Raw genomic sequence first — 23003 nt, forward strand, 5'->3', positions numbered from 1 at the left:
CAAAGTTAAATTAACAAAAGGGGGTGGACAGGGCTGGGGCCCCAACCGGCAGGTAAAACTCAATTAGGGGAGATAAACTAAAACACCCGTGCTACTGCAAGCAAACCACAACACGGGGGGGGGGGGGGGGGGGGGGGGGGAATGAAAACGCCCTCCACCAGGGGTTGGGTCCCCGCCGTGGCCCGCAGCACCTGTCCACAAAGAAAGAATTAAATTACAATGATAAACAATCCGACGCGACGAGCACACATAGGCAAATAAATGACCAGATCGTCTAAAAGAACACAACGCCAAGAAACGAAAAGCAACAAAACCTAAAAAAAGTAATATAAATGATACAATTTAACACTGTTAAGAGTCTAAAATTAGGCACAAAGCTCCGTGGTCGCCTCGGCCGGCACAACCACGTCTCAGCGCCGTTTCTCCGAGGCAAAGGGGAGCGAGGGGAGAGGGAGAGAGCGAGAGAGAGAGTCCCGAACCAAAGGACGAGCAAAGCAGCAGTGGGTCCAGTAAGCGAGGTAGTCCGTGCCGGACTGTGTTTGGTCGCGCCACCACTCCGTGAGGGGTTCCCGCTGGGGCAACGCGACCCACTGACGCCAGCCGGCAGCCCAACTGCAGCAAGAAACAGCCCCCATAACATTTATCAACTGAGTGGGGGAAGTCAGTGACGCGCATTGCTGCGCCTTACCTGCCCAGTGCAAACTAGCGCGCGTGCCCTTACGGCAAAGCGTTCTAGGCGGAAGGATGGCGGGAGGAAGCACCAACCTTCTTGGCGCTGCCAAACAGCATGCTCGCTCTGTGAAACAGTTTGTTGGTGGAACCGCCCAGATAAGCCGCAACCCCGCCGTACCGTCGAAGGGGGAAAGGAAACAACTAAAGCCAGCGCCTTATATAAACCTTTCTCCCCACCCACCAATTAAGGCACTACCTCCATATGGCACCTGTTCTGAGGGCAGGCCACGCCCTGCCACATATGCATGTTTCATTGAGCTCTTGTTATTCACATTAAGTACATTTCCATTAGCATGCTTTAATTCATTTACTTCCATACAGCCTTTGATGATAAGATGAGTTATTTGTGGTGTCACTTTATCCCACTTTAATATTTTAATGTGAAGTCTAAACTAGGGTAGGAATAAATGTTCAAAGAGCTTGCACACTTTAAGAAATTGTTAAGATAAAGCTAGCAAAAAACATAATTGCAATTAATATAAAAAAAACCAGCATAAAAATTAAATGAATTATAACAAAGAACATTTTAATAGGATTAAACAGCAACTCAAAACAGGAAGTGGTTTAGAGCCAGGATGCTGCAAGTGAAAGTTCTGTGTACAAAGTTTACATTTCAGTAATGTATTTAATATTTTTTCATTTTAATCTTACATCTATACTAACTGGCTTCTCTGGATTTGAGACCCCAGTTAAACTTTTTACTTTTCTTTCACAACCAGAACAATCACTTCAAACAAAAAGGCAAAAGGCTTCTTTGCACCCTTTGTGTGCACTAAGCTAAATGACTCGAGTAATGGCGCTGTGCAGTTACTGACCCCACTGTTCAAAGGATAAGGAACGACCTCCTGGTCACATGAAAGCGACCTCTTGGAGCCGTGACCGAGCGCCATCATCTCACTCTTCATCCTCCACCCCTTGAGAAACCATCTTGCAGGCTGTGAAGACTCGCTGAGGTCTACAAAATCCATCCTGTGTGTTCTCCCTACTTTGGAGCGACAACAACTTTTCCTCTGTAAGTCCAAAGGTAGAAAAAGGGCAGTCAATATTGTCATGAACCAGCTCAGGGCTCAGACAAAGTAGGGAGAACACACAGGATGGATTTTGTAGAACAAAGGGAATTTATTGATTGATCATGCAAAACAACAAACCAAAGCAGAATACCCAAGCAGTCCTGGAGGGAGCCAAGCAAGAGGGTAACTGCCCAGGACTGTGGAGCATTTATAGCCTCACAGCTGATCAGTCCAGGTGAGCTGGATCACCACTTAGCAGCAGTGGCCCACCCACTGCCTGCAGAAGGGAGGAGACAACAGAGAGGCAGGCAGAGAAGACACAGCCAGGGTCGTCACAATATGTCCCAAAGCTTGTTTGCATGTACGAATCGCTTAGGATGACTAATCTCTGGCTTCTGGAATCAACGGAAACACCGATACTTTATTCTCGTTTGCTGAACTGAAAGCAGCAGCCGGTCCCTTAGGTTACAGGTGACTTGTCACCTAGCAACATCTCCCACGTAAATCTAATCTAATGGGAACAAGGCAGCATCAGGCCAGCTAAGTGCACATTTCTTTAAGTTCATTTCACTTTCCATGCAAACAAGGAGTCCCCGGAGTCCCTGATCCCAGCTGGGTAAAGGAAAGCAGAGGCACAACTTGTGTTTTCTGATTTATTTAAATAAATAAAATAAAAATGACAAAATATTTATGAACACATACACAAATATATTCACATGCAGGGTAGCCTGGTTAACATGATAAACTGATGCATGAAATCACAAACTTTTAATAACAAAATCTATTAAATATAATTTAGAAGACAGGATTTATTTTCAGAGACCTTTCACTTTGCTAGCTGTCTGACACGCTGTAAATCAGTACAATATAGAGAAGAAGAGTGCAATTGGTCTGCACGCTAGAATCTAGCTTATGATAACAATACAATTTACAACACAAAATGCACTGCAATAGTTTTCTCTTTGGGGTCAGTGTTTTTAAACACACTGAAGCTGAAATAAGAGAGAAACAGCACAGCGATACAACAGTGAAATTTTTTTGCTTTTAAAAAATCAACAGAGCAGTCCGGAGGCTTGATGTGCACAAATTCTCACATAAACCCACAAAAAGTGGCGGAAAGCCTCCATGTATTTGAAGACAACATCAGATTCAGCTGGTTTAACGGTCAACTGTTGTCCACATATTGATTCTTTATCCAGAAAGAAAATATCCCATTCTTTTATACTCTCATTTTTCCTACTTAGAGATAGAAATTAAAATAGAGATAAATACATAAATACATAAAACAACACAGTTTAGAAAAAATGCAATCATTAAAATTCAGCTGATTTTAACACTGTTAGACACATTTACTAACTGAAAGCCAAACTGTTGTGCATCTTTCGTGTGGTCACAGCTTCACTGCCTCTGTCTTCAGCCCCCATCTACTAGCAAATATTAATCAACAAAGGCCTCTATTCCACTGACTGCCCTGTTCTGATGGCATCAGAGTGATCTCTATTTCACCAGATCCACCAAAATCTGCCCTTGGGAGGTTCAGAGGCACTGAAAGTAAAGCTGATGTGCAGCATCATGACACAGGGGCATGAGGAGAATCCAGAAGGAGCATGGACTCGGCAGGTTTCTGGTCCTCCTCCTCGTCAGTCAGGCTGTCATCATGATTTGCCAGCTGCCACAACCACCGATGATGAATCCTGAATCCATGGTGAGAAGCTCAGAGGTGTCACTGGGCATCTTTTGGAACTGCTCATAGCCAGAACAGACCTGAATGGAGCCTTTGTCCAAAACATCTTCCCCTCCGAAAAGCTTCTGGAAATCATTTTCATCCTCCTCTATTTCATCCCCACTCTTAGTGATGCTGTCGGCTTCCAGGCTTTCTTGACTGACTTCTTCAGTGCTGCACATGCCTGAATCTAAACTTTGGAGCCTAATGCGATCCGTCTCTTCTCTCTCAACCTTCTCGTAGTCTGAAATGACAATCGTCGCCTTACAGTTTCCCTCAGAGAGCAACTTCAGGATCGCCAGGTCCTCATCCTGCCTTGTAATTTTGTCACTATTACAACTGCTGGGGCTGTAAGGCGTGTCGGCGTCACAGGTCTCAAGGTTGCCTGCAGTCAGTGGGAGCGCAGGAGGAAAAGGGGGGCACAGGTGAGAGTAAATGGGGTTGAAGAAGCTGGAACTGGTTGAAGGCTGACCACCTATGACAGTAATCACCTTCTCGTCCAGCTCTGTGGGCGAAACAGCATTTACACTGGAAGTAACCTCCACCTGGGCAATTTCTATTGGTTTGACTAACAAATGAAAAGATTCACTTGGGGGGGAGGAAGGGAGGATTCTTTGGATTCTGGTGGAAGAGCAGATGGAACAGGTTAGAAAAACTCTGTCTCTTCATCATGGGTGTGTTTGCATTTAGTATTCGTCAGCTAATGAGGTGATTAGCTCACTTTAAAATCCACTTCCTGCAGGAAGGACTTCCCTGGGTGTGGTAGAGGTGGACCTCTGAGTCGCTTTACTATATAAATCCTGAAGGGGAGGACGCAAATACAATATTAAACATTTCATAAAGACAAGTCAGAGACACCATTTTCTTGGGAAAGCTTTGTTTTGGCTTACCAGGTGGTTCTGTCCATCTTTATAAGAATGATTATCAAGAAAAACACTAACAAGGAGAGAAACTGTTCCCAGAGTGGCCCTGACACCCTCTGAAAAGGGAAAATGTGATGTAAGAACAGTGGACCAGGTTATAAAATGCACCTCTGCCGATTAAAATTATTATACATTGGTGTTGGGTTCCAGGGTTCCAGGTCGTGTATTGCCGACTGTCAGCAATCTTCATCAGGCCACCAATTTATGGACGGAGCGCCTGTCTACCAGCGTCGGAGAGTTTGGGCGTTTCCTCATCATTGGTGTTGTACAACTCGTTGATAAGCATCGCCCTGCTGGATTGAAGAACGTGCAGGACCTGACTATTTTATTGGCTCCCCACGGGGGCTCTCTGTGCGCCCCGGAAGACTGGACAAGTGCTTGGCTGCGGTCCAGGAGGACTGTCAATTTGATCTTTTGATAACTTTTGAATAAAGACTTGGTTGTTGAACTTTTACCACTGCGTTTTGCCTGCTTTCGGGTCCTGTGTTCCTTCCTGCAGTGGGCGTGGAGGAGCTGATAGTTGCAACAGCTGGCACTGCAGGCAGGTGCACCAGTCGGCACCAATCTTCATCAGGCCACCTATTTATGGACGGAGCGCCTGTCTACCAGCACCGGAGAGTTTTGGTGTTTACCCATGGTAGAGCTGACTTTTGTTTCCTCATCATTGCTGTTGTACAACTCGTTGATAAGCATCGCCCTGCTGGACTGGAGAACGTGCAGGAACTGACTCTTGTATTGGCTCCCTGCTGGAGCTCTATGTGCACCCCGGAAGACTGGATGAGTGCTTCCCTGTGGTCCAGGAGGACTGCCAATTTGATCTTTTGAATAAAGATTAGGTGGTTGAACTTTTCCCATTGTGTTTTTCGTGTTTAGAATTATTATACATTGGTGTTGGGGTCCAGGGTTCCAGGTCGTGTGTTGCGGTCCAATGTGTTTCTTCCTGCAGGGGGTGTGGAGGAGCCGATATTTGCAACAGCTGGCACTGCAAGCAGGCGCACCTATCGGCAATCTTCATCAGGCCACCTATTTATGGACGGAGCGCCTGTCTACCAGCGTCGGAGAGTTTGGGCGTTTCCTCATCATTGGTGTTGTACAACTCGTTGAAAAGCATCGCCCTGCTGGATTGAAGAACGCGCAGGACCTGACTCTTGTGTTGGCTCCCCGGTGGAGCTCTATGTTCACCCCGTAAGACTGGATGAGTGCGTCCCTGCGGTCCAGGAGGACTGCCAATTTGATCTTTTGAATAAAGATTTGGTGGTTGAACTTTTACCATTGTGTTTTTTGTGTTTAAAATTATTATACATTAGTGTTGGGGTCCAGGGTCCATTGTGTTTTGCCTGCTGTTGGGTCCCAAAACACATTGGCTTTTAAATAAATCTTTAAGTCCAGGACAACCTACAGGACAGAGCCCTTTTAAATGGGTTACAAATAGGTCAATAGGATGACTGTAGTCAATAAATGGAAGTGGAACCTGAAGGCTGTGCAACTGTCGGCTTCTCTCTTCCCACCGTTGCCACCCACGACTCAGAGGGGCTCCAATCACTCCAGGTCGATTTGTGTCTTGTGGCTTGCACTCGAATGCGCGCCTCATACTTATCGCCTTTAATCAGGTCATCAGGCAGCCGTATTTGGCAACTGAGACCTTTCGACTTGCACTCTTTCGAAAGCGGGGGGTCCTGACAATGAAACCAGGAAATAAAGTCTTATGACTTCCTTCTACACGTGTGTGTGTGTGTGTGTGTGTGCGTGTGTGTGTGTGTGTGTGTGCATGTGTGGATATAACACTGTAAAGTAAACAGTGAATATTAGAAACTAAGTCAGACTTCATAAAGACATACCCTCCATGGTTGATCCTGTTGCCTCAGTTGAAGCTGGCCGCAGTACTCTTTGAGTCTCAAGTGGCGGGGGTATTGAGGGAACCAGACAACGGTGGTAAGGTTGACCTCTGGTTTTGGCGGGGGGTTCAGCTTTACTAAAGAAACACAGCATATTTCAGACCCTGTGGGGCTGGCAGGGAATGTTATATTGCGTTAGTCATACTGACTGTGGCAGGATGGTATGTAGGTGACGCTCAGAACTTGCCCCTTGGTGCTACAGCTGATGTTAATGAACCACTTCTGGTTTTCAACAAACTGAGAAAAGTTTAAGAAGAGAAAATGACTTGGAAGATTTTCTCAAGATGCAAATGACAACTGCAAAGATGCGACAGTCAACATCCTAAAACAAGCGGGGAGCTCCGCTCCAGGGTACCAATGGGTACCAACAATGACTTCCTTAAAGCAGCAAACTTTACCCTAAAGAAGAGGGTAAACTTGGTTAAAACTGTCAACGAGGTGATTATAGGATGCTTACACGGTACTTCTTGAAGAACATGGTGCAGTTCTTCTGCTTCGGTCTGGAGAGATCCACAGGATGTAGTTGGCAGGAACTGTTGTAATAATTGTCCCTGTAAAACCACATCACGATGATCAGCGTAACGTGCAGCAAACATTCATTCAAAATGGAAGATTTCTGTAGCTTATCATACTTGTGTGGCCGCACTGCTTCTATTGTGCACACATCGTCCTGGTGTTCGTGCGTACTGTTCCACACGCAGTTGATGGTGTTGTTGTAATCATTGTAGCAGGACAGGTCTGCAGGAATTTTATCGGTTTTATTAAGTGAAAAGCAACCAGTAAAACAATGACATTGTTAAAAAATGAAAGTTTCTAACTTTCTGGCAGGATCGAGCACTCCTGCGCTAAGATGAACCCAAAAGGCAGAAGAAGTAGGTACCCCAAATGGCTTTTTATGGTTTTCTCCATTGAGCTCTACAAAAACAAACACCGCTTTGGTGTTTTGTTCTGCCAGGTTTGGTTGGGTTTTGCCACACTTCTCTTCTTCTCTTTCTGAAGGTGAAAAACACAAGTCTTCATCTGAAATTCTGTCACGGACGTCAGTGCAGTTCTGATGTGTTGACATAACAAAACAATTTACATCCAAGTTAAGACTTTCTCTCCACTCGAAAATTTATGCAGGAGTGGGTGATCTGATAAATCTCCAGTCTGTCATTTGTCTTAATTGTAAGAGAGGAAAAAAGAATTTGGAAAGTGGCTAATTTTGTATTCATGAAGGCGGAAACTGAGTAAATTCCTCTACAAATAATGAATTATAAATTAAGTCATTACAGTATTTTACAGATTAGTAAAATAGTTCAAAGTATTCTTAACTTAATGTCCATGTATCTCTCAAACACAGCTAAAATGACATTTTCTCCATATTTACATTTTTAAAAAGCAATGATCAGAATAACTGAAGCTGTCATACCTGCTGCCGATGCTCTTCAGGATATGTTTGCAAGTGCTATTTTTCTTCAGTCCAACCTAACACATCAATCAAACAGATAAAGGGTTTCCTTGAAAACTGCATCAAACAGAAGACGTGCAACCACAAATCAAGATTAGTCTCAACAGGACTGTTTCACAGATAAGCGTGAAGAGCGGGAAAAGACCACGGTCAGATTTTGGTGATGTTATTACACTTCAGTTTTCTGTGGTTCACTATTTAACTTGCTCAGTTTACTTCCTTGCACCTCATCATTTCCCCTCTACATGTTTGGATTGCACATCGTATGACCTATGTTTGATGTCACTTTAAGGTTTGGCTGAAAAATAAATTTGTCTGTGTGTGTGTGTGTGTGTGTGTGTGTGTGTGCGTGTGTGTGTGTGTGTGTGCAAACCAGTCTTACAAACTCCTCTAAACCCTTTCACGCTGCACGTCTGCCTTGAGTATCTTTAGAAAATCCACATTTGTCTCTTTATCGCACCTTCATCTCTTTCTGTCCACACGGCAGAGACGGGTTGACACCTGTTTGTGTGGTTTATTAAAGGTCACAGTGGTTTTCTTTTCAGAGAAAAGTGTGACAGGTCCACTTCCTGTTAACATCACATCCTGCTCTTATAATAACAAGTAGAATCACACTTCTTCACAGCCTTGGTCTAACCAGTGATCTCCCCATGTCCAAATGGGATATAGTGTCTTCTTGAAGTCTGTCGGTCCGGTACATAGGATCAATCCTCACAGCAGCTTGGCATCAAAAGGCGAAGTTTGTTTTAATTGTTGGACTGAACCCTGTCAGTAATCAGGAAGTTTCCACATTGTTCTGCATTGAACTGTAACTATATCCAGGATTAGAATGGAACCCTCCTGTCCACCACAAATGCCGTCATGGCATAAATCATTGTGCACCAAACCAGCCAGAAATGATGAGAACTTAAATTTGCTTGTTACTAATTATCAAACCTTACTCTATGGCATGTTCGCTGGCAGCCCACAAGTGAAACCCAATTAAAGGTGTGACTGGTTTTTGATTAAGATATTAACCTCCAAACGCGCAGAAGGCCAAAGTTGGGAATATTCACTACGTCCCAGGTGTGTATCACAATAACTTGTCATGAGGTCAAAAACATGATTTACTGCTGTAATCTCTGCAAATATTACCAGTAAGTCTGACCACTGAAGCAGAAATGAACACCAGAGAACTGAGGAACCTCTTTCAGTCATTCAAATCAAGTTTTTGTTCACGTCCCAGCTGTTATCAACTAAAGAAAGGTCTGCACTTTCTGATCTTTGGACTTCCCCCAACCCATTTTTAACTGAAGTACTCTATTTTTCTTTTCTCTCTTTCCTTTTCCTTTCTTCTTCACAAACTATTTCATGTAGATGTGCACACAGAGGCAACCGCTGTCATCCCAGCAGCAGACGACGCACCCTGAAACCACTTCCACCAAACCATTTCTTCACAGTAAAACCTTACTTCTTTTCCACAAAGATGATCTCATTCACAATCAAGAAAGTATTCTCTGATCCAACACATGGAGGTCATCAGAAGATTAAAATGATATTTTCTGGGAAAACTTTATATTAAGACCCAATGTGGTGGTAAAATAGTGTTCTAGTATCAGCAGAGGAAGTGGTTTGCATGACGAAACAAGGGAGCTCTTTTTCTCATTTGTGTCATTTACAGAAAGCTTTAATGAATACCAGCTTTATTTTAACACAAGGAACCTGACAAAGAGGAGTCGGAGAAAACAGAGAAGTAAAATGGAAAAACATGACAGTAGAAATGGCACCTAAATCCACTGTCAGCTGCTGCTTTCTTCTTCTTTCTGTTTATATGGAACAGCCTCAGAGGTCATTTGCGCATTTCAACCCAGCATTTTTCCCAACAGGGTTCTAGTAATTTTGTCATAAATGTCATGAGTGATGTTGTGGTGCAGATAAAATGTTTTGTTAAGATGATGACTGAGCCCAGAATAACTGGCAACCCAGTACTAAGTAGAGCAGATGACATAACTGCAGTTGTGCTGATATTAAACCTGATATTAAACAAACCAATAAAGCCATAGTGATGCAGATCTATACTGAATCACGTCTATTTTTTTTCCATCTTTTTTCCTCCAGTTTTTATCTGCAAATTACTGACTGTCTGTCTCACCAAGACAACAGTCCAGTGTGCGTTATTTGACTACAATTATAGACTTTTTTTATATATAGTATTACTAAACATTTTTCTGTTTGTTTGAAAAGACTCCTCCCTCAACAGGTCAGAATAAAATATGTAGTTCTGTATTCACTGACCTGACCGACCAGAGCAGATGGCTTCCTGTACGCATTCAAGAATAAAACATATTTGCTTCTTTAAAGTTAGTATAACGTGATTATTTTAGGGATGGACAGGTTGGGATGGACAAGGATGGACAGGTTTCAAGTCCATCAGAGGACACACACACACACATACACATACACATACACATACACATACTCACACACAAAACACACACAACTCATAGGGCACAATTCTCCCATTGAACCCCATAAACCTTTTCACATTTCATTGATATTAAAAAGACATTAAAAAGACCAAAAAACCAAAAAACCAAAAAACATGTTCTTATGAAGAGCTTACCTTGTCTGTCTCTATAGCTCTCTCATGTTCATGTACTTGCATGAAATCTGAAATCTGCCATCTCTCCTTTCCATAGATCAAGACTGTCAACGCGTTGGAAACTTTTCTGAGTAATGCATGAAAGTGGTCACGTAGCTCGTGGAAGTCCCTTTTGCAGCCTTTTTTTTTGTTCTTTCCGTTCCCTTTCTAGGGTTGGTTGGTGTTTTCAGGGCTTTCATTTCAGATGCTGAAATGTGGTTTTCTGAGTGTGTGCTCGTGTGTGTTTGTGTCTGTGTGTTTTTCCCAGAAATGAGTCTCTAAACACATTTATAACACACTATCACTATTGGCTACACACATTAAGTGTAGAGGATCAAAGAATAGTAGATTTACTGAGGGAAATAAGTCTATGCTGTGACTATCAAATCCAGCAACACAACTTTTTAACTGATATATGAACAAACACAAAATGAAAGAGGCGGGGGGTGGGGGGGGGGGGGTGATTAACAAGATCTGCTGGAAGATTAAAGTACAGGAAACTTGCTTTTCATGGTCATGGGCAGGGGTCGGCAACCTGCAGCTCTGGACACACACTCTGAATGGCTTGGGAAAATTAATTAAAAAGTGTCCGATTAAAGTGTATGTTATTTGTCTCAGAAACGTGTATCATGTCTTCTTATTAAGCTAAAGTTTGTAACTTCTTTCTTCAGAACTTGCAATTTCGGTGATCAGCATTCGCCTTCTTCAGATACGTTTGACAGCACTTGACGTGGCAGCAGGCAGATTTGACAGCATGTGCGGAAAAATCCGCGTATTATTCGTTCACTCAAAGACATTTTTAACTTACCCTCTTTAACGTACCCGTCCCGGAGCGATATTCTGGTGAGGCTGGCGTGTGTGCCAGTTTTTTGCTTCAGTGCTCACTAGTTTTCGACCTCCAGCCCCTCACCTACCCCAGCGACAGGGCGAAGATCGCCTTCATCGTAAATCTTCTCTCTGGGAGAGCGGCGCAATGGGCCACGGAAGTCCTGGAGAACCAGACACAAGGCTGCCGGGGTCCAGAAACATAATCACCTGACAGGCCTCTGTCACCCCACTGGGTCATGGTTTCCTCTCCTCTCCTCTCCTCTCCTCTACCTGTCCTCCCCCTTCTCCTTGCTCTCTACCCAGCCGGCCATCAGCAGGAGGGTCCCCCAACATGAGCCTGGTCCTGCTCCAGGTTTCTTCCTGTTAAAGGGGAGTTTTTCCTTGCCACTGTTGCTTGTCTGGGGTTAGGCCCTGGGATTCTGGAAAGCGCCTTGAAACAATTTTGATATAAATAAAGATTGATTGATTGATTGATTGATTGATTGATTGATTGATTGATTGGTTGATTGATTGATTGATTGATTGATTGATTGATTGATTGATTGATTGATTGATTGATTGATTGAGACACACCTGACTTTGTTCTTCAATTTTGCTATAGTGTCCCGACTCCTGATTAGGAAGAAAATGCATACTTTACCATTTTTACACTTGTTCTTACACATAAACATACAGAACACATGCATTCAGTTTATCTTACACCTTGGCACCTTTTCCACCACCTCTTTCCCATTATTTGGTCAGGAATTGGGACTCAAACCAGGAAGCATCCGTCTCCCAGTGCAGATTCTTTCCCAAATTAGCAACTGCCACCCTGTGAAACCACTGGTTTGTTGGAATAATCATAAAGTGTCAACATTGAAACTAACAACTAGATATTTTTTTAAAAATCAAATCAATTGTATGTCCAGACATGAAAAGCTGCATTTCCCTGACATTAGAATGACTGCAAATTCAGAGAATTTACAGAAATAGCCTGGTGTTTTTCTGCCCCCTCGTGGACACTCATCAGTTGACGCCTTGAAACGATGAGAACATTGATACAATAACGTTTGACCTCATTTTTAAAAAAGAAAAGATTAAAAAAAACAACACAACAGGTCAGCTGCATCACAGTGTTTGGAATTCCTGCTAGCAGTGAGATAGTAGAAATAATCAAGCTAGTATCAGGGTGGCTACTCCCTCTGACCTATAAGCAGAACGGAAAGGCCCAGACAGAAATGTGCAGAAAACAAAGCAGCTTCACTTCCCCTTCCATTAGTTTCACTTCTAAAAGTGGCTGGATTGTTTTTGCACTTGTTTGTCTTTGCAATTGTACAATAAGAATTCTAACGCATCTTTTTGAAGCAATACATTTATTTCACAAGAAAATTAAGTCTGGGCAGCTCCTGAATGATTGTTATCCATACTGCAGGATCCTAACAACACACCAACGTGCATCTCAGCTGTAAACATAAAGTCTAATTTTTTTTTAAAAACACGTGTGGAGAAAAACAAATTATGTGTCATTTATTTTACAGGCAAATGACAGGGGCATATTTTTGCACAGCAGCCATCAAACATAAAGTGAATAAAAGTGAGAACTGGTTTTAAATATTTGGTATGTACGTAATTCCTACTATCAGTTCCTTTTTAAAATATTGCTTAAATATATATTAATATTGCATTAAACTTCCATCTGCATGTACATTACTTACCATTTTTACCTTTAGTTCCAATGTGTTCTCATTTGGTAAAATTTAAACAAGCGGCATGAAAACATGGGATGCACAAAAAAATCAAAAACAACGATAAAACTTCTCATTTTCTCATCCAGCACCAGTCTTAACCATCAGTCCCAGCCAGTGTGAACCAATCACAAATGTTTCCCTCTTCCATCTGATATGACGTGCTCGGGCAGAGCTCGGGTGAACCACTCTGACCACCCTCCATCATACACCGACACCCCCGGGTGGCCACATTCGTGGGCTGCAAGCACAACGTGACATGCAGTCACAGCCGAGCCACACAGGACACACACGGGACGGCTGAGGTCCACACCAGCCTGGGTGAACAGAGCCTGGAGCTGCTCCTTGGGGAGGAAATGACCCGACTTGGAGAGGAAGGAGTAGAATGGCATGCTGACGGAGCCAGGGATGTGACCTGGTTCAGTGTCTGTCGGCATAAAAGAGACAATACGATTACTTTAATGTTGACCCATTTCTAATAACACACATTTCAGGCAGTCACATACAGTATATCAAACTACTTCACAAAACAGACTAAAAGTTCCTCAAAGACAGAAAGTTCTGAATAGAAATACCAGGGGACAAAGTTTTTGTTCTAACAACTGTCAGAAACCAGTTTAATCAGTTCAGCTGCAGCCTGCTATCATTTACACATCATCACAAAAACACAGGGGGGGAAATGGCATAAGAAAGGACGATCACTCAAAGTAACCTAGCAAAGACCTTTTATTAATCCTGATTAGGGGGAACAGAATTCAGTACTGTAGCACAGTAGTGTATCAATCACACCCCCATTTTCCTTTAGTCAAACATCAAAAGTTACTCTGAAAACTCTTTAATAGCAACAGTCAATGATGCCAAAGTTCACTGAGTCAGAAACAAGTGGATTTTCAGCTGTGTGTGTGCGCGTGTGAATAGGAACATGAAAAGGCATGTACAATGGACATCTTATCACCACTTCCAGGTTGTTAGGCGAAGCTCGACCAACAGATGCACAATATATCAGTTCTGGACCATTACCCCCACTGGCTACTGTCCGTGTGTGTGCATGTGTGTGTGTGTGTGTGTGTGTGTGTGTGTGTGTGTGTGTGTGTGTGTGTGTGTGTGTGTGCGTGCGTGCGCTCATCTGTGTTTCTTTTGCCTGATTGTATTTGTCCTCTGCAAACAGTGGCACACAGGACCCTCGTGAACCATTGTGGGGTTTGCATGTCTGAGTTTTGCTGAAGCTGGGTTGTAATTTACTTCAGGGAGTTCAACAGTTGCATGATTATTTGTTAACCCTAATCATATCTGGTTTTGATGGTTTCAATAATGATCTTAAATGACATCATGAATAAAATTTGAAACAGCCTAAACCTAATCTTATGTCATTTGTGTGTGTGTGTGTGTGTGTGTGAGAGAGAGAGAGAGAGAGAGAGAGAGAGAGAGAGAGAGAGAGAGAGAGAGAGAGAGAGAGAGAGAGAGAGAGAGAGAGAGAGAGAGAGATATCATTTGTTTCTATGTGCTTAGCTGGTGAGTTGTCAAGAGTGTGTCAAATTAAAATCAAGCTCATACAATTAGAGGTTAAAAAACAATGAAGTAAAAAAGAAATCTTCACTTTATTTTTATTATTGTAAACTGGTGGGCGTGTAACACTCTTACACTGTTCTGAGGTTGTTTATGGTTTATCTTTCTCATATTTCAGTATAAAGCAGCAGAATGGAGATGACTCACTGTCTCTGGGTTCAGGGTCCAGTCCTCTGAACCTTCCTTCTGGCCGGGCGTCCACCACCTGGAACCTTTTTGTGTCCAGGTTATCCAGAATGTCCTCATAGTTTTTGATCCAGGAACGGTTCAGAGAAGCCTTAAAGTCCGTCGCCGTTGGTTTGAAATTCTGGTTAGTCACTGGTCTGCCTTCCAGCTCCCAGTTCCTGAGCCCTCCGTTGAGCACCGAGACGGTGCTGTGTCCAAACACACGGAACATCCACCACACACGGGGCGCGGAAAACGCACCCAGTTGGTTTGTGTCATACAGCACGACGTGCGTGTCGCTCTCTATTCCCAAATTCCCCACATAGTCTGCAAAAACCTTTTCAGATGGCAGCATGTGGTCCAGAGGAGATGTTTTGTCACAGCACTGGTCTATGTCAAAAAATGTTGCTCCAGGAATGTGTTTCTTCTTGAACTCACTCTTGGCGTTGCGCCTCAGTTTGGGCAAATACCAAGAAGTATCTAAGATGCGCATTTTGCTTTGTGTCTTCATGGCATCTGCGAGCCATTTAGATGTGAGCAAAGCCTTGGATTGAAACGCCATGCTTATTTGTGGAGATGAAGACGAACTTTACTGCACTTAATGAACCGGTCAGTGCCAAAGGTTGATGGAGGAGGGCACTAAACAGAGACAGTCAACACACCCAGGCAGCAGTGAATGTGAACGCTTATATGTGTTGCAACAATGGACGATTTAGCCGGTTTCGAAATTATGTTTGGAACGACACAAATGTATGTCTATTTTATGTCAGGCCTATTACGTCGAACATCAAATAAACAAACAAAAGCATCTCGTCTGGGTTTTGGTCTCCCAGTTCAATTTTGGTTTAAGTTCAAGTTTAATAAAGCATCTACTACAGTGAAACAATGCAGTGTATTAAATGTGCTTGATACGTATAATACTAATAATACTAAGGGAAAACACAATAAGCCCTTCGAGAAGACGATTGAACTTATTTTACGGTCTGTTTTCCATCCGGATACTTTAAACTGATGCACAGGAAGTGCTATCCGGATGTTGATAGTCTCACACGTTGCTGCTGTTGAACGTCAAGACGGGTTTATGCTGACCAACCTTGTGGGCAATTTTAAAGAAAATTCAGTAAAACTAATATGTCAACGTCATTGATAAGGAGAGGCCTGGAGTTGTTTAACGATGATTTTAAAGGTCGGTCTTGAATTTGGGGTGCTAAAGTGTCATTTGGCTAACGTTTACGTCGAAAGCCGGTACCTTGTTATTACACGCCCCGGGCTGAACAGTGTTTTGAGTTATTTGTTTGCGATGAGTATAATTATTAATTATAGCGTTGTAGTCATTACTTTACTGGTTGCTTTATTCTTGTTTTTAGATGAGGTTAAAGCCCATAAGAAGCAGCAACAGACACCCAGCTCTGCCAAAGTGATGGAGCTAGTGAGCACCAATCGACAGGGAGTCTCGAAGCAGGTCAAACGGCTGCAGGGTCGCCTGGGTTCCGGCAAGAGCAAAGCTACAGTCAAGGACAAGAGGATTAAGTCCGCAGTGGGTCAGTATCGTCTAAACTGTCTGAATTACATATAGACTACACTTCTATTTTATGATAGAAAACTAACCTCTTGGATAATGTCATCACAAAATGTCTTTACTTCCTGCCGCGATGTATTCTTTTCCCTAAATATTCTCTTTTTTTTGGTCTTCATTTTAGAGGAGTTCAGAAAGAAGCAGAAGAAGAGCAACATGAGTGCTAACCTACAATACTTTATGGAAACTTGCTGCAAAGCATCAGATTCTGACACTTTAAAGGTATGAAAAATGATCTCACAATGCATGCTTGTTACAACCAATCGGAATATTTTTCATTGTCAAATCTTTATGAATGTCACATATATGCATTTTAACAAAAAAACAGTCTGTCACATGGTCAAAAGTGTACAAAGAACAAAGTGTCCTTGTTCTCTGTCACTTAGATCCAGCGGTACAATTCAGGGAGGCAGTCAAGGAATAAACGGGACCGGCCCAAGAAGGCAGCCAAGAAGCAAGAGTCTGTGTTCACAGAGGAAGAGTTCCAGCAATTCCAGAAAGAGTACTTTGGCAGGACCGACGAGGAGAATAATTAAAATGCACCGGGGCTTTTAAGACGGAGACTGCAGCCACTGTGGAAATGCCAACTCATGCTTTGTTTATCATACTGGATTTCTGGCCGGTTTTATGCTCCTATATTTCTGGTCATGTTTATGTGTTACATTGTCACTGCCACATACATAATGTACATACTGTGTTATTTTTATGATGCAGCTTACGCAGAAGATGTTGATCCCATATATATTACCATTCAATTAAATAATTTAAAGCCCACACCTTCAAGTGAAAATCTTTATTATCATTACATTAATTCATGATTAAACAGATTGTTTCCCTGTGAATAAAGTTTTGGGTAAATAGATTATAGGGATCAACAACACAAGAGCCTTTGCCAGAATGCCATGATTCAGCTTTATGTGTAAAGTGAATAAAAGATCCATAAGAAAAGTAATTTCCAATTACGAAAAGTTGGCTGGTGGGCCGAGTTCCTCAATTTCTGACGTTGACGTTGTGGAATAAAGTAAACGTTCACGCCAAGAACCACAAGGGAGCAGTAGCGTTTTACAAGGCAACCACAGGCTTAGCGTGGTCAAACGCGCGTATATATTTTTTTGAAATTATTCAATTTCAAAGTTGTAGGGAAAAAAAACAGATGGACCTATTTGTTTTGATTTTACTTTGGTCATGGTCTAACTAGAAATGATCGAGGTGACGCTAATATTGCAAATTCAAACTACTCCACTGTTGAAGAAAGTAATGGTTCAGATTTGATCGTAAAGTTTCCTATATCCCCACTAGGTGTATGTCTTTATCTGAAAGATAACGTAACAAACTCTCATGTATGTTTACATTTTTCATTTGACCTATATTTTGCGGACACCCGCGTGCTTGAAACTCAACGGAGATCTATTATGTTAGCTGTACAGGCGTTATCCAGCTATCCAATCACAAGCGAGCCTCAAGTTTCGATTTACGAGGTTGGCGTCATTTGTCGACTTTAGTAAAACTGTAAAGCCGAAACTTCAATATTCATTGAAATGAGACAGGGCAGACTCCGTGCCCGGAACCGGAAAACACGCCTCCGCGGAATAATACCAAAAGGCCAGATGGTGGTGCTTCGGCTTATATAAATGAGAACGTGCGCCACCCTGCGTTTTTTCCTTCTGAAACGTTAAATTGGTGCTGTGACTCTCCGAGGAAGCTGTCCGGCGCTAAAATGGCAGTGTGAAGGCGGGCGGCTATTCTTGCAGCGGCAAAACCCCGGCAGTGCAGCGGCTCGTGCACTGGCAATTTCTGGCAAAATGGCGTAAGTATATTTAATAGGATGCCCTATTTAAGAGGACGCTCTTTGTGAATGTTTTTTGTTTTTTTTCGACGGAAGTAGTTCCTCGGTTACAGCTGACAAAGTTCACAAAGAGAAGGTTTATTTTTGGGATAGTAAAAATCATTATTTTAGAATTTATTTGTCGCTTTATGTCCTGGTCTCACTTTGTTTGCGGTGTCGGGTTACTGACAGCTGAAGTAGCAGCATGTCGTCCGTTCAATTTGACGTAGAATGGTACAGTCGCTGCAAAAATGTTTAAAGCCCCAAAAATTTTGGCCTAATCATACAGACGGGTTTTTGTTTTAAAAAAAAGTATTTAATTATTCGAGGTTTTGTTATTAAACACTGACAACGTGGCGTGTCCAAAATGGCGCGTAGTATCGTTCCTCCTTGCCCAGATGACACTGTTGTGAAAATGGCGGTTGCCCGCCCACATTTCCACGATGACTCGCAGACATGGGCGTGGTTACTGCAAAGGTGACCAAATTAGGAAGTAAAATCTACCGGTGGAGGTGGGGTCTATTTCCATAAACACTGCCTTGACATACCAGTTGAAACCATGAGCCCCCCAACACTCTTGACAGAAAGCGTGTTCTCTCTGTGCACGAGTGTACTAACAATCATAGTTATTAAATAGGTTTTACAAGTGTACTTTGAAAAACACAATGTATTGAACTAAATTTGATATAGCAAATTTTCTCTTATCATTCTCTTTCGAAACGTACAGGTCACAAAGGACACTGTTTAGAGTCATACACAGAGAATTAACAAAACTTATGGCCTTATGTTCCCAGCTCTTGCGACAATATCACTCTTATCTGTTCTCTACGTGAATGAGCACTGTGTTCTCTTCCTCTTTGGTCACACTGTAATCTTCAAATTTGTGTTTTTCCTTTTTGCAGGTCTCTCTCAGCAACCACCCTCAGCTTTGCTGCCACTGACAGCAGTACAGAACTCCTACACTTCCTCACACCTAAAGACACTCGTTTGTTTTTATTCACCCCTTCTTGGCTACCGCTGACCAGCAGAAGACATGATAGTGGCCTTGGAGGACGTGGCGGCCCTGTACTCAGGTTGGTGGAGTACACATAGGAGAGAGCCCAGGTTGTGTAGAACTGCATACTTATACTTCAATACTGTCCACAGGGCCCTCATTTCTGATGGCTGACCCCATGGGGCCCCTTCTGGACCAAGATGAAGCTCTTTCACCCTTCTCTTCTCTCGAGGGGAGGGCATCAGCCTCGCCCCCCCTCTCTTTGTCTTCCTATGATTCTTCCCTGTCTCCCTTCCAGACCTTGTCACCCTCCCCTTCTTTTTGTGCCTCACCACCCAACTCCTCGATCTTGGGAACAAAGGCCGTGACCGATTCACTGTCGCATCCCTGGCTGGTTACCAGCGGCTTGCTCGACGCCCAGGTTGGAGCAGACGATGGTAAAGGTGAGGCTGACTATATGTTCTCATATGCTAAATGAAGAGGAATTAGAGGGAAAAGCTTCAAAGTGGTCTGAAATGTTCACTACTGTTAGAGGTAACACTGGAATGTTAATTACCACCCTGAACCAGTAAATATTTTACGTGGGTGGGGGTTGTGCCAGTAAAATGGCAAAAGTTGCAGTCGTCTAGCCAGCGTGTAGTAAAATTTTTCCAACCTGGCAACTAACAGGTAAATTTTCAAACTAATGGCACTGGACAGAGCACTTAAATATTTAAGTCAGTTGTTCATCTTTTACCTAATGATTCATGATTTACCTAATGAATTAGGGAAGAGTAATATGTGCTGACTTTGGGGAGTGAAGAAAATGTTGCTGTTGAAACTGTCCAGAACTGTTTGTGGTTGGGTGTGTAATTTCACACTGACCTGCTTGCTTGTTTCTGTTACCAGTAATCTCACGGGGATTTTTTTTTTATTGAGTTTGTAGCTCTAATATCACTCATGAAATGGTAATTTTGTATTTTATTTTGCATTTTCAATTTCGACTGCTTGGAGAGTGAAACTACTCGTACTTCTTTAAAATCCTGTGTTTTTTTGGGTTTTTTTTAAACGGCTAAAATTTAATAGTTTGAGGGGGGTGGTTGTCGGAGTTCTTAAATATTAATAAGTTAAACTTTTTGTCAGCAGGTGATGCATTCATGGACATGGAGTGGATGTCAGAAAAGCTCGATCTAAGTGAATTTGATTTGGATTCCTTCATTGGCTCATCAGTGGAGTCTCCCAGCTCCCCCGAGGATCTCCTGGCCTCCCTCGACTCATCCATGAAGGTTGACCTTGAGTCATTTGACACAGCTATCCCCACCCTACCTGAAGATCTAGACATGGGCCTGGAAGTGCCCACCACCCACACTCTGTCTCAGGAGATTGAGGCTTCTGAAGCCAAACAGACAGAGGAAACATCTCACGAGGAGGTTGTTCTGAAATCTGAGCCTCCCTCCCCAGCCCCCTCTCCGTTTCCTCCCTCCCCTGTCTGCACTCTGGAGGTAGAAAGTGAAGTTGATGTGCTGGAAGCAGAGAAAATGGCTACATCTGTAACGGCAACCATCATTCCTGATCCCAGTGGTAACATTCACACCACAAGTCCCATTGTCCTTTCCCTCCCAGCTTCTGGCCACATTGTGGTGGTGCTCACCAACAAAAACGAGCCCCCCCTCGTGTCTCTGCCTGACCAGTCCATTAAATCTTCGCCTCCATCCAGCGACTGCGAGAGTGACTCGGGTATAGAGTCAATCAGCAGCTCGCCCACTCATTTCCCTTCTTCCCCTTCTTCCCCTGCCTCCACAGCTGGTTCCTCTAGGACCAAACCTTACTCTAAACCAGAGTCCACTACCTTGTCCTCACCCACTGCCAAAGCCCCCAGGGTCAAATCTGTGTCAGGTGCTCCTAAGGTGGTGGAGAAGAAACTAAAGAAGATGGAGCAGAACAAGACCGCAGCCACTCGTTACAGGCAGAAGAAGAGGGTTGAGCAGGAGCACCTCAGCACGGAGCTCCAGGGGCTGGAGCAGAGGAACCGAGAGCTGGCAGAGAAGGCGGAATCAATCAGTCGAGAAATTCAGTACCTGAAGGACTTGATGGAAGAGGTTCGTAAACATCGGCGGGGAAAGACCAGCTCGGTGGCTCAGTAAACCCTCAGCAGAAACATCGGTAGTTTTGGTAGTGGTTGTCCTAAACCTCTGAGATGGTGTAGTTAGATGGTAAGAGAAGGGCCTCTGCAAGGTGGTGAGATGAAACTGTAAAACGGGGGGCTGGGAGGTGGTTGGGCGAAGCATCTGCACATGCTTGTCTCTCGGTCCCCTGTTTAATCCATAACACTCCCTGCTTTACAGGTTTTACCTGTACAAACGTGCAGGGTGCATATTTCTCTGTAGAGTAGTCATGCTAACATAAATCACCCCTAGATCCTGTTTGTGCAGTCAACCCTGATGGGTCTCTCCTTACAACACACCCCAGCTCTTTTACAACTGTCAGTGAAAATAGATCCCACCAGTTCTTGCTGTCAACCAACCCAGTGTAACCTACTTTTTGACTTTCTAAACAGCTTCACGTCCAGAAAGGGGCCTCGGCCTATTTATGAATTCTCAATGTTACCGCAATCTGTGTATATAGTTTTTACCTTTGCTTTGCAGACAATGGCTTTTATTTAATGCAGGATTAAATCTATTTCTTGAGTAGTGTAGTAATAGTGCAGGTGTTTGGCTTGTATAAAATGCCTTTTTTTCTAATAAATCTATCAGCGCTGAACTGGTGTTTGTTTTTTGGGGGGTTAAAACAATAAATCACTTGGATGGCACTCATTCTGTTGGTATTAAACTGCATCATTGGAATTACATATAAATGCACTGATCAAATCTGAGTTCAACTGTAGAAATATTAGCATTAACAAGTGATGACTGAAATCTTTCAGACTGCAAGATTTGCACGGTTGACCACAAGTGTTCACCAGGTGGTGAGTCGCCCTGTTTCAGGTGGAGCTAAAAAAAAAGTCATCTCTAATCTCTCATTAAACTTGGCAGACAAGCCCAAGCCAGTTAAACTCCATTTTCAAAGAGCTGCGGTACCCTGTCTGCCTCCGGCTGGAGCCAAAACCCGCAGCGCACCATCAGGAACCAGGAAGAACAGAGCGGGAAACACCTGGGCTGTGTTTTATGAGAGGGTCCTTGTGGTTGTGAAACCAGACTACACAGACCCGTCCCACATGTCCTCCAGGTGTGCCGCAGCAGATTAAACACACTGCGCAGCAGCTCGGTACAATAAAGATAAATAGCATATCTGAAAGTGATACTTGGAGGTGTGTGTGTGCGTGCACTGGGTTTTACCACCAATGTGCGCAGCTGTCCTCAGCACATGCATGCAGAAGGCCTCCCTCTCACACTCCTTCCCGAGAGATTCTGCAGGAGGTCTCGGCCTCGTGGGAATGGAGAGATAAGTGGAACAACCTGGCAGCAACCAGATAGACAGACAATAATAAAAGCTGATTTATTTTGACTTCAGCTGTTAAGTTCCAGGCAACAGTCCATGTTTGCCGTGCGTAGGTGTGGAAATTAATTTCAATGGTATTTAAATAAAAGCAAAACCTTTTCTTTCTAAGACAGCTGTTTGTTCATCCTGCAGAAGGTTACTGAGGTCGCCACTTTTGCTTTTCTGCTTACACAAGTTACACCCTCCAAACACTTCTCAGATAACAGAAGATAAAGGAACAAGCGTTTGATCTTACTGGTGTTAAAAAAAGAACAAAGGCCGTTTACACACAATCATATTTTAATATGAAAGGAAAAGCCAAACCCAGTCAGGCCGTGGGGCTGCTACTGGTCTAAAGTAATAGGACACATACTATTTTGGAGCTATTCCTGGAACAACACTTAGAGGAGAATCTTCTAAGAGCTTCACATGTGATGTTGTAACTTATTAAAAGATCTGACTTGGAAGTGTCAGATCATTACAGTCGGTGGCAGTAAAAGAGAAGAAATTCAG

At 43.2% G+C, this 23003-nt stretch overlaps 4 protein-coding genes and 1 long non-coding RNA gene across 8 annotated transcripts in view; 2 read left to right on the forward strand and 3 right to left on the reverse strand.

Moving 5' to 3' along the window:
- LOC105419406 (uncharacterized) overlaps positions 1 to 11402 on the reverse strand; it is a 28257-nt gene extending 16855 nt beyond the window's left edge. Inside the window, exons 1-7 of one of the 3 annotated variants that reach the window (XM_029851353.1) lie at positions 11162 to 11402; positions 7695 to 7750; positions 7102 to 7276; positions 6741 to 7021; positions 6433 to 6520; positions 6227 to 6360; positions 5860 to 6064 (exon numbers count right to left, since the gene is read on the reverse strand). In XM_029851353.1, coding sequence (XP_029707213.1) covers positions 5860 to 6064; positions 6227 to 6360; positions 6433 to 6520; positions 6741 to 7021; positions 7102 to 7192 — 799 coding nt within the window. In that variant the 5' untranslated portion in view covers positions 7193 to 7276; positions 7695 to 7750; positions 11162 to 11402. Of the gene's footprint in view, positions 1 to 5859; positions 6065 to 6226; positions 6361 to 6432; positions 6521 to 6740; positions 7022 to 7101; positions 7277 to 7694; positions 10306 to 10335; positions 10782 to 11161 lie in introns of those variants that run through there. The other 2 variants (XM_029851352.1, XM_029851354.1) reach the window with 2 other exon arrangements.
- LOC115253355 (uncharacterized) lies at positions 154 to 1923 on the reverse strand. The gene is made up of 3 exons (XR_003891689.1): positions 1894 to 1923; positions 1548 to 1742; positions 154 to 191 (listed from the first exon to the last, which is right to left on the reverse strand). It is a non-coding gene; the product is annotated as an uncharacterized lncRNA (long non-coding RNA).
- A 1117-nt stretch (positions 11403 to 12519) lies between the features above and the next one.
- Positions 12520 to 15271, reverse strand: LOC101070479 (3-mercaptopyruvate sulfurtransferase-like). The gene is made up of 2 exons (XM_003976806.3): positions 14622 to 15271; positions 12520 to 13335 (listed from the first exon to the last, which is right to left on the reverse strand). Exons 1-2 carry the CDS (start codon positions 15199 to 15201, stop codon positions 13037 to 13039), a joined length of 879 nt encoding a protein of 292 aa, XP_003976855.1. The 5' UTR covers positions 15202 to 15271; the 3' UTR covers positions 12520 to 13036.
- A 385-nt stretch (positions 15272 to 15656) lies between these two features.
- On the forward strand, positions 15657 to 17259 carry rps19bp1 (ribosomal protein S19 binding protein 1). The gene is made up of 4 exons (XM_003976811.3): positions 15657 to 15825; positions 16007 to 16180; positions 16340 to 16437; positions 16602 to 17259. The coding sequence occupies exons 1-4, from the start codon at positions 15771 to 15773 to the stop codon at positions 16749 to 16751; spliced, it is 477 nt and encodes a 158-aa protein (XP_003976860.1). The 5' UTR covers positions 15657 to 15770; the 3' UTR covers positions 16752 to 17259.
- Positions 17260 to 17856: 597 nt separating this feature from the next.
- On the forward strand, positions 17857 to 21773 carry atf4a (activating transcription factor 4a). Of its 2 annotated transcripts, none has more exons than XM_011617834.2 (4): positions 17857 to 18022; positions 18943 to 19113; positions 19187 to 19477; positions 20157 to 21773. In XM_011617834.2, the coding sequence occupies exons 2-4, from the start codon at positions 19074 to 19076 to the stop codon at positions 21155 to 21157; spliced, it is 1332 nt and encodes a 443-aa protein (XP_011616136.2). In that variant the 5' UTR covers positions 17857 to 18022; positions 18943 to 19073; the 3' UTR covers positions 21158 to 21773. The 2 variants fall into 2 exon arrangements, with proteins under 2 accessions (XP_011616136.2, XP_003976856.2); XM_003976807.3 differs by having other exon boundaries at positions 17858 to 18022; positions 20160 to 21773.
- The last annotated feature ends 1230 nt before the right edge of the window (positions 21774 to 23003 follow it).

Source organism: Takifugu rubripes, chromosome 17 (assembly GCF_901000725.2).
Source record: "Takifugu rubripes chromosome 17, fTakRub1.2, whole genome shotgun sequence".
Lineage (NCBI taxonomy): Eukaryota > Metazoa > Chordata > Actinopteri > Tetraodontiformes > Tetraodontidae > Takifugu > Takifugu rubripes.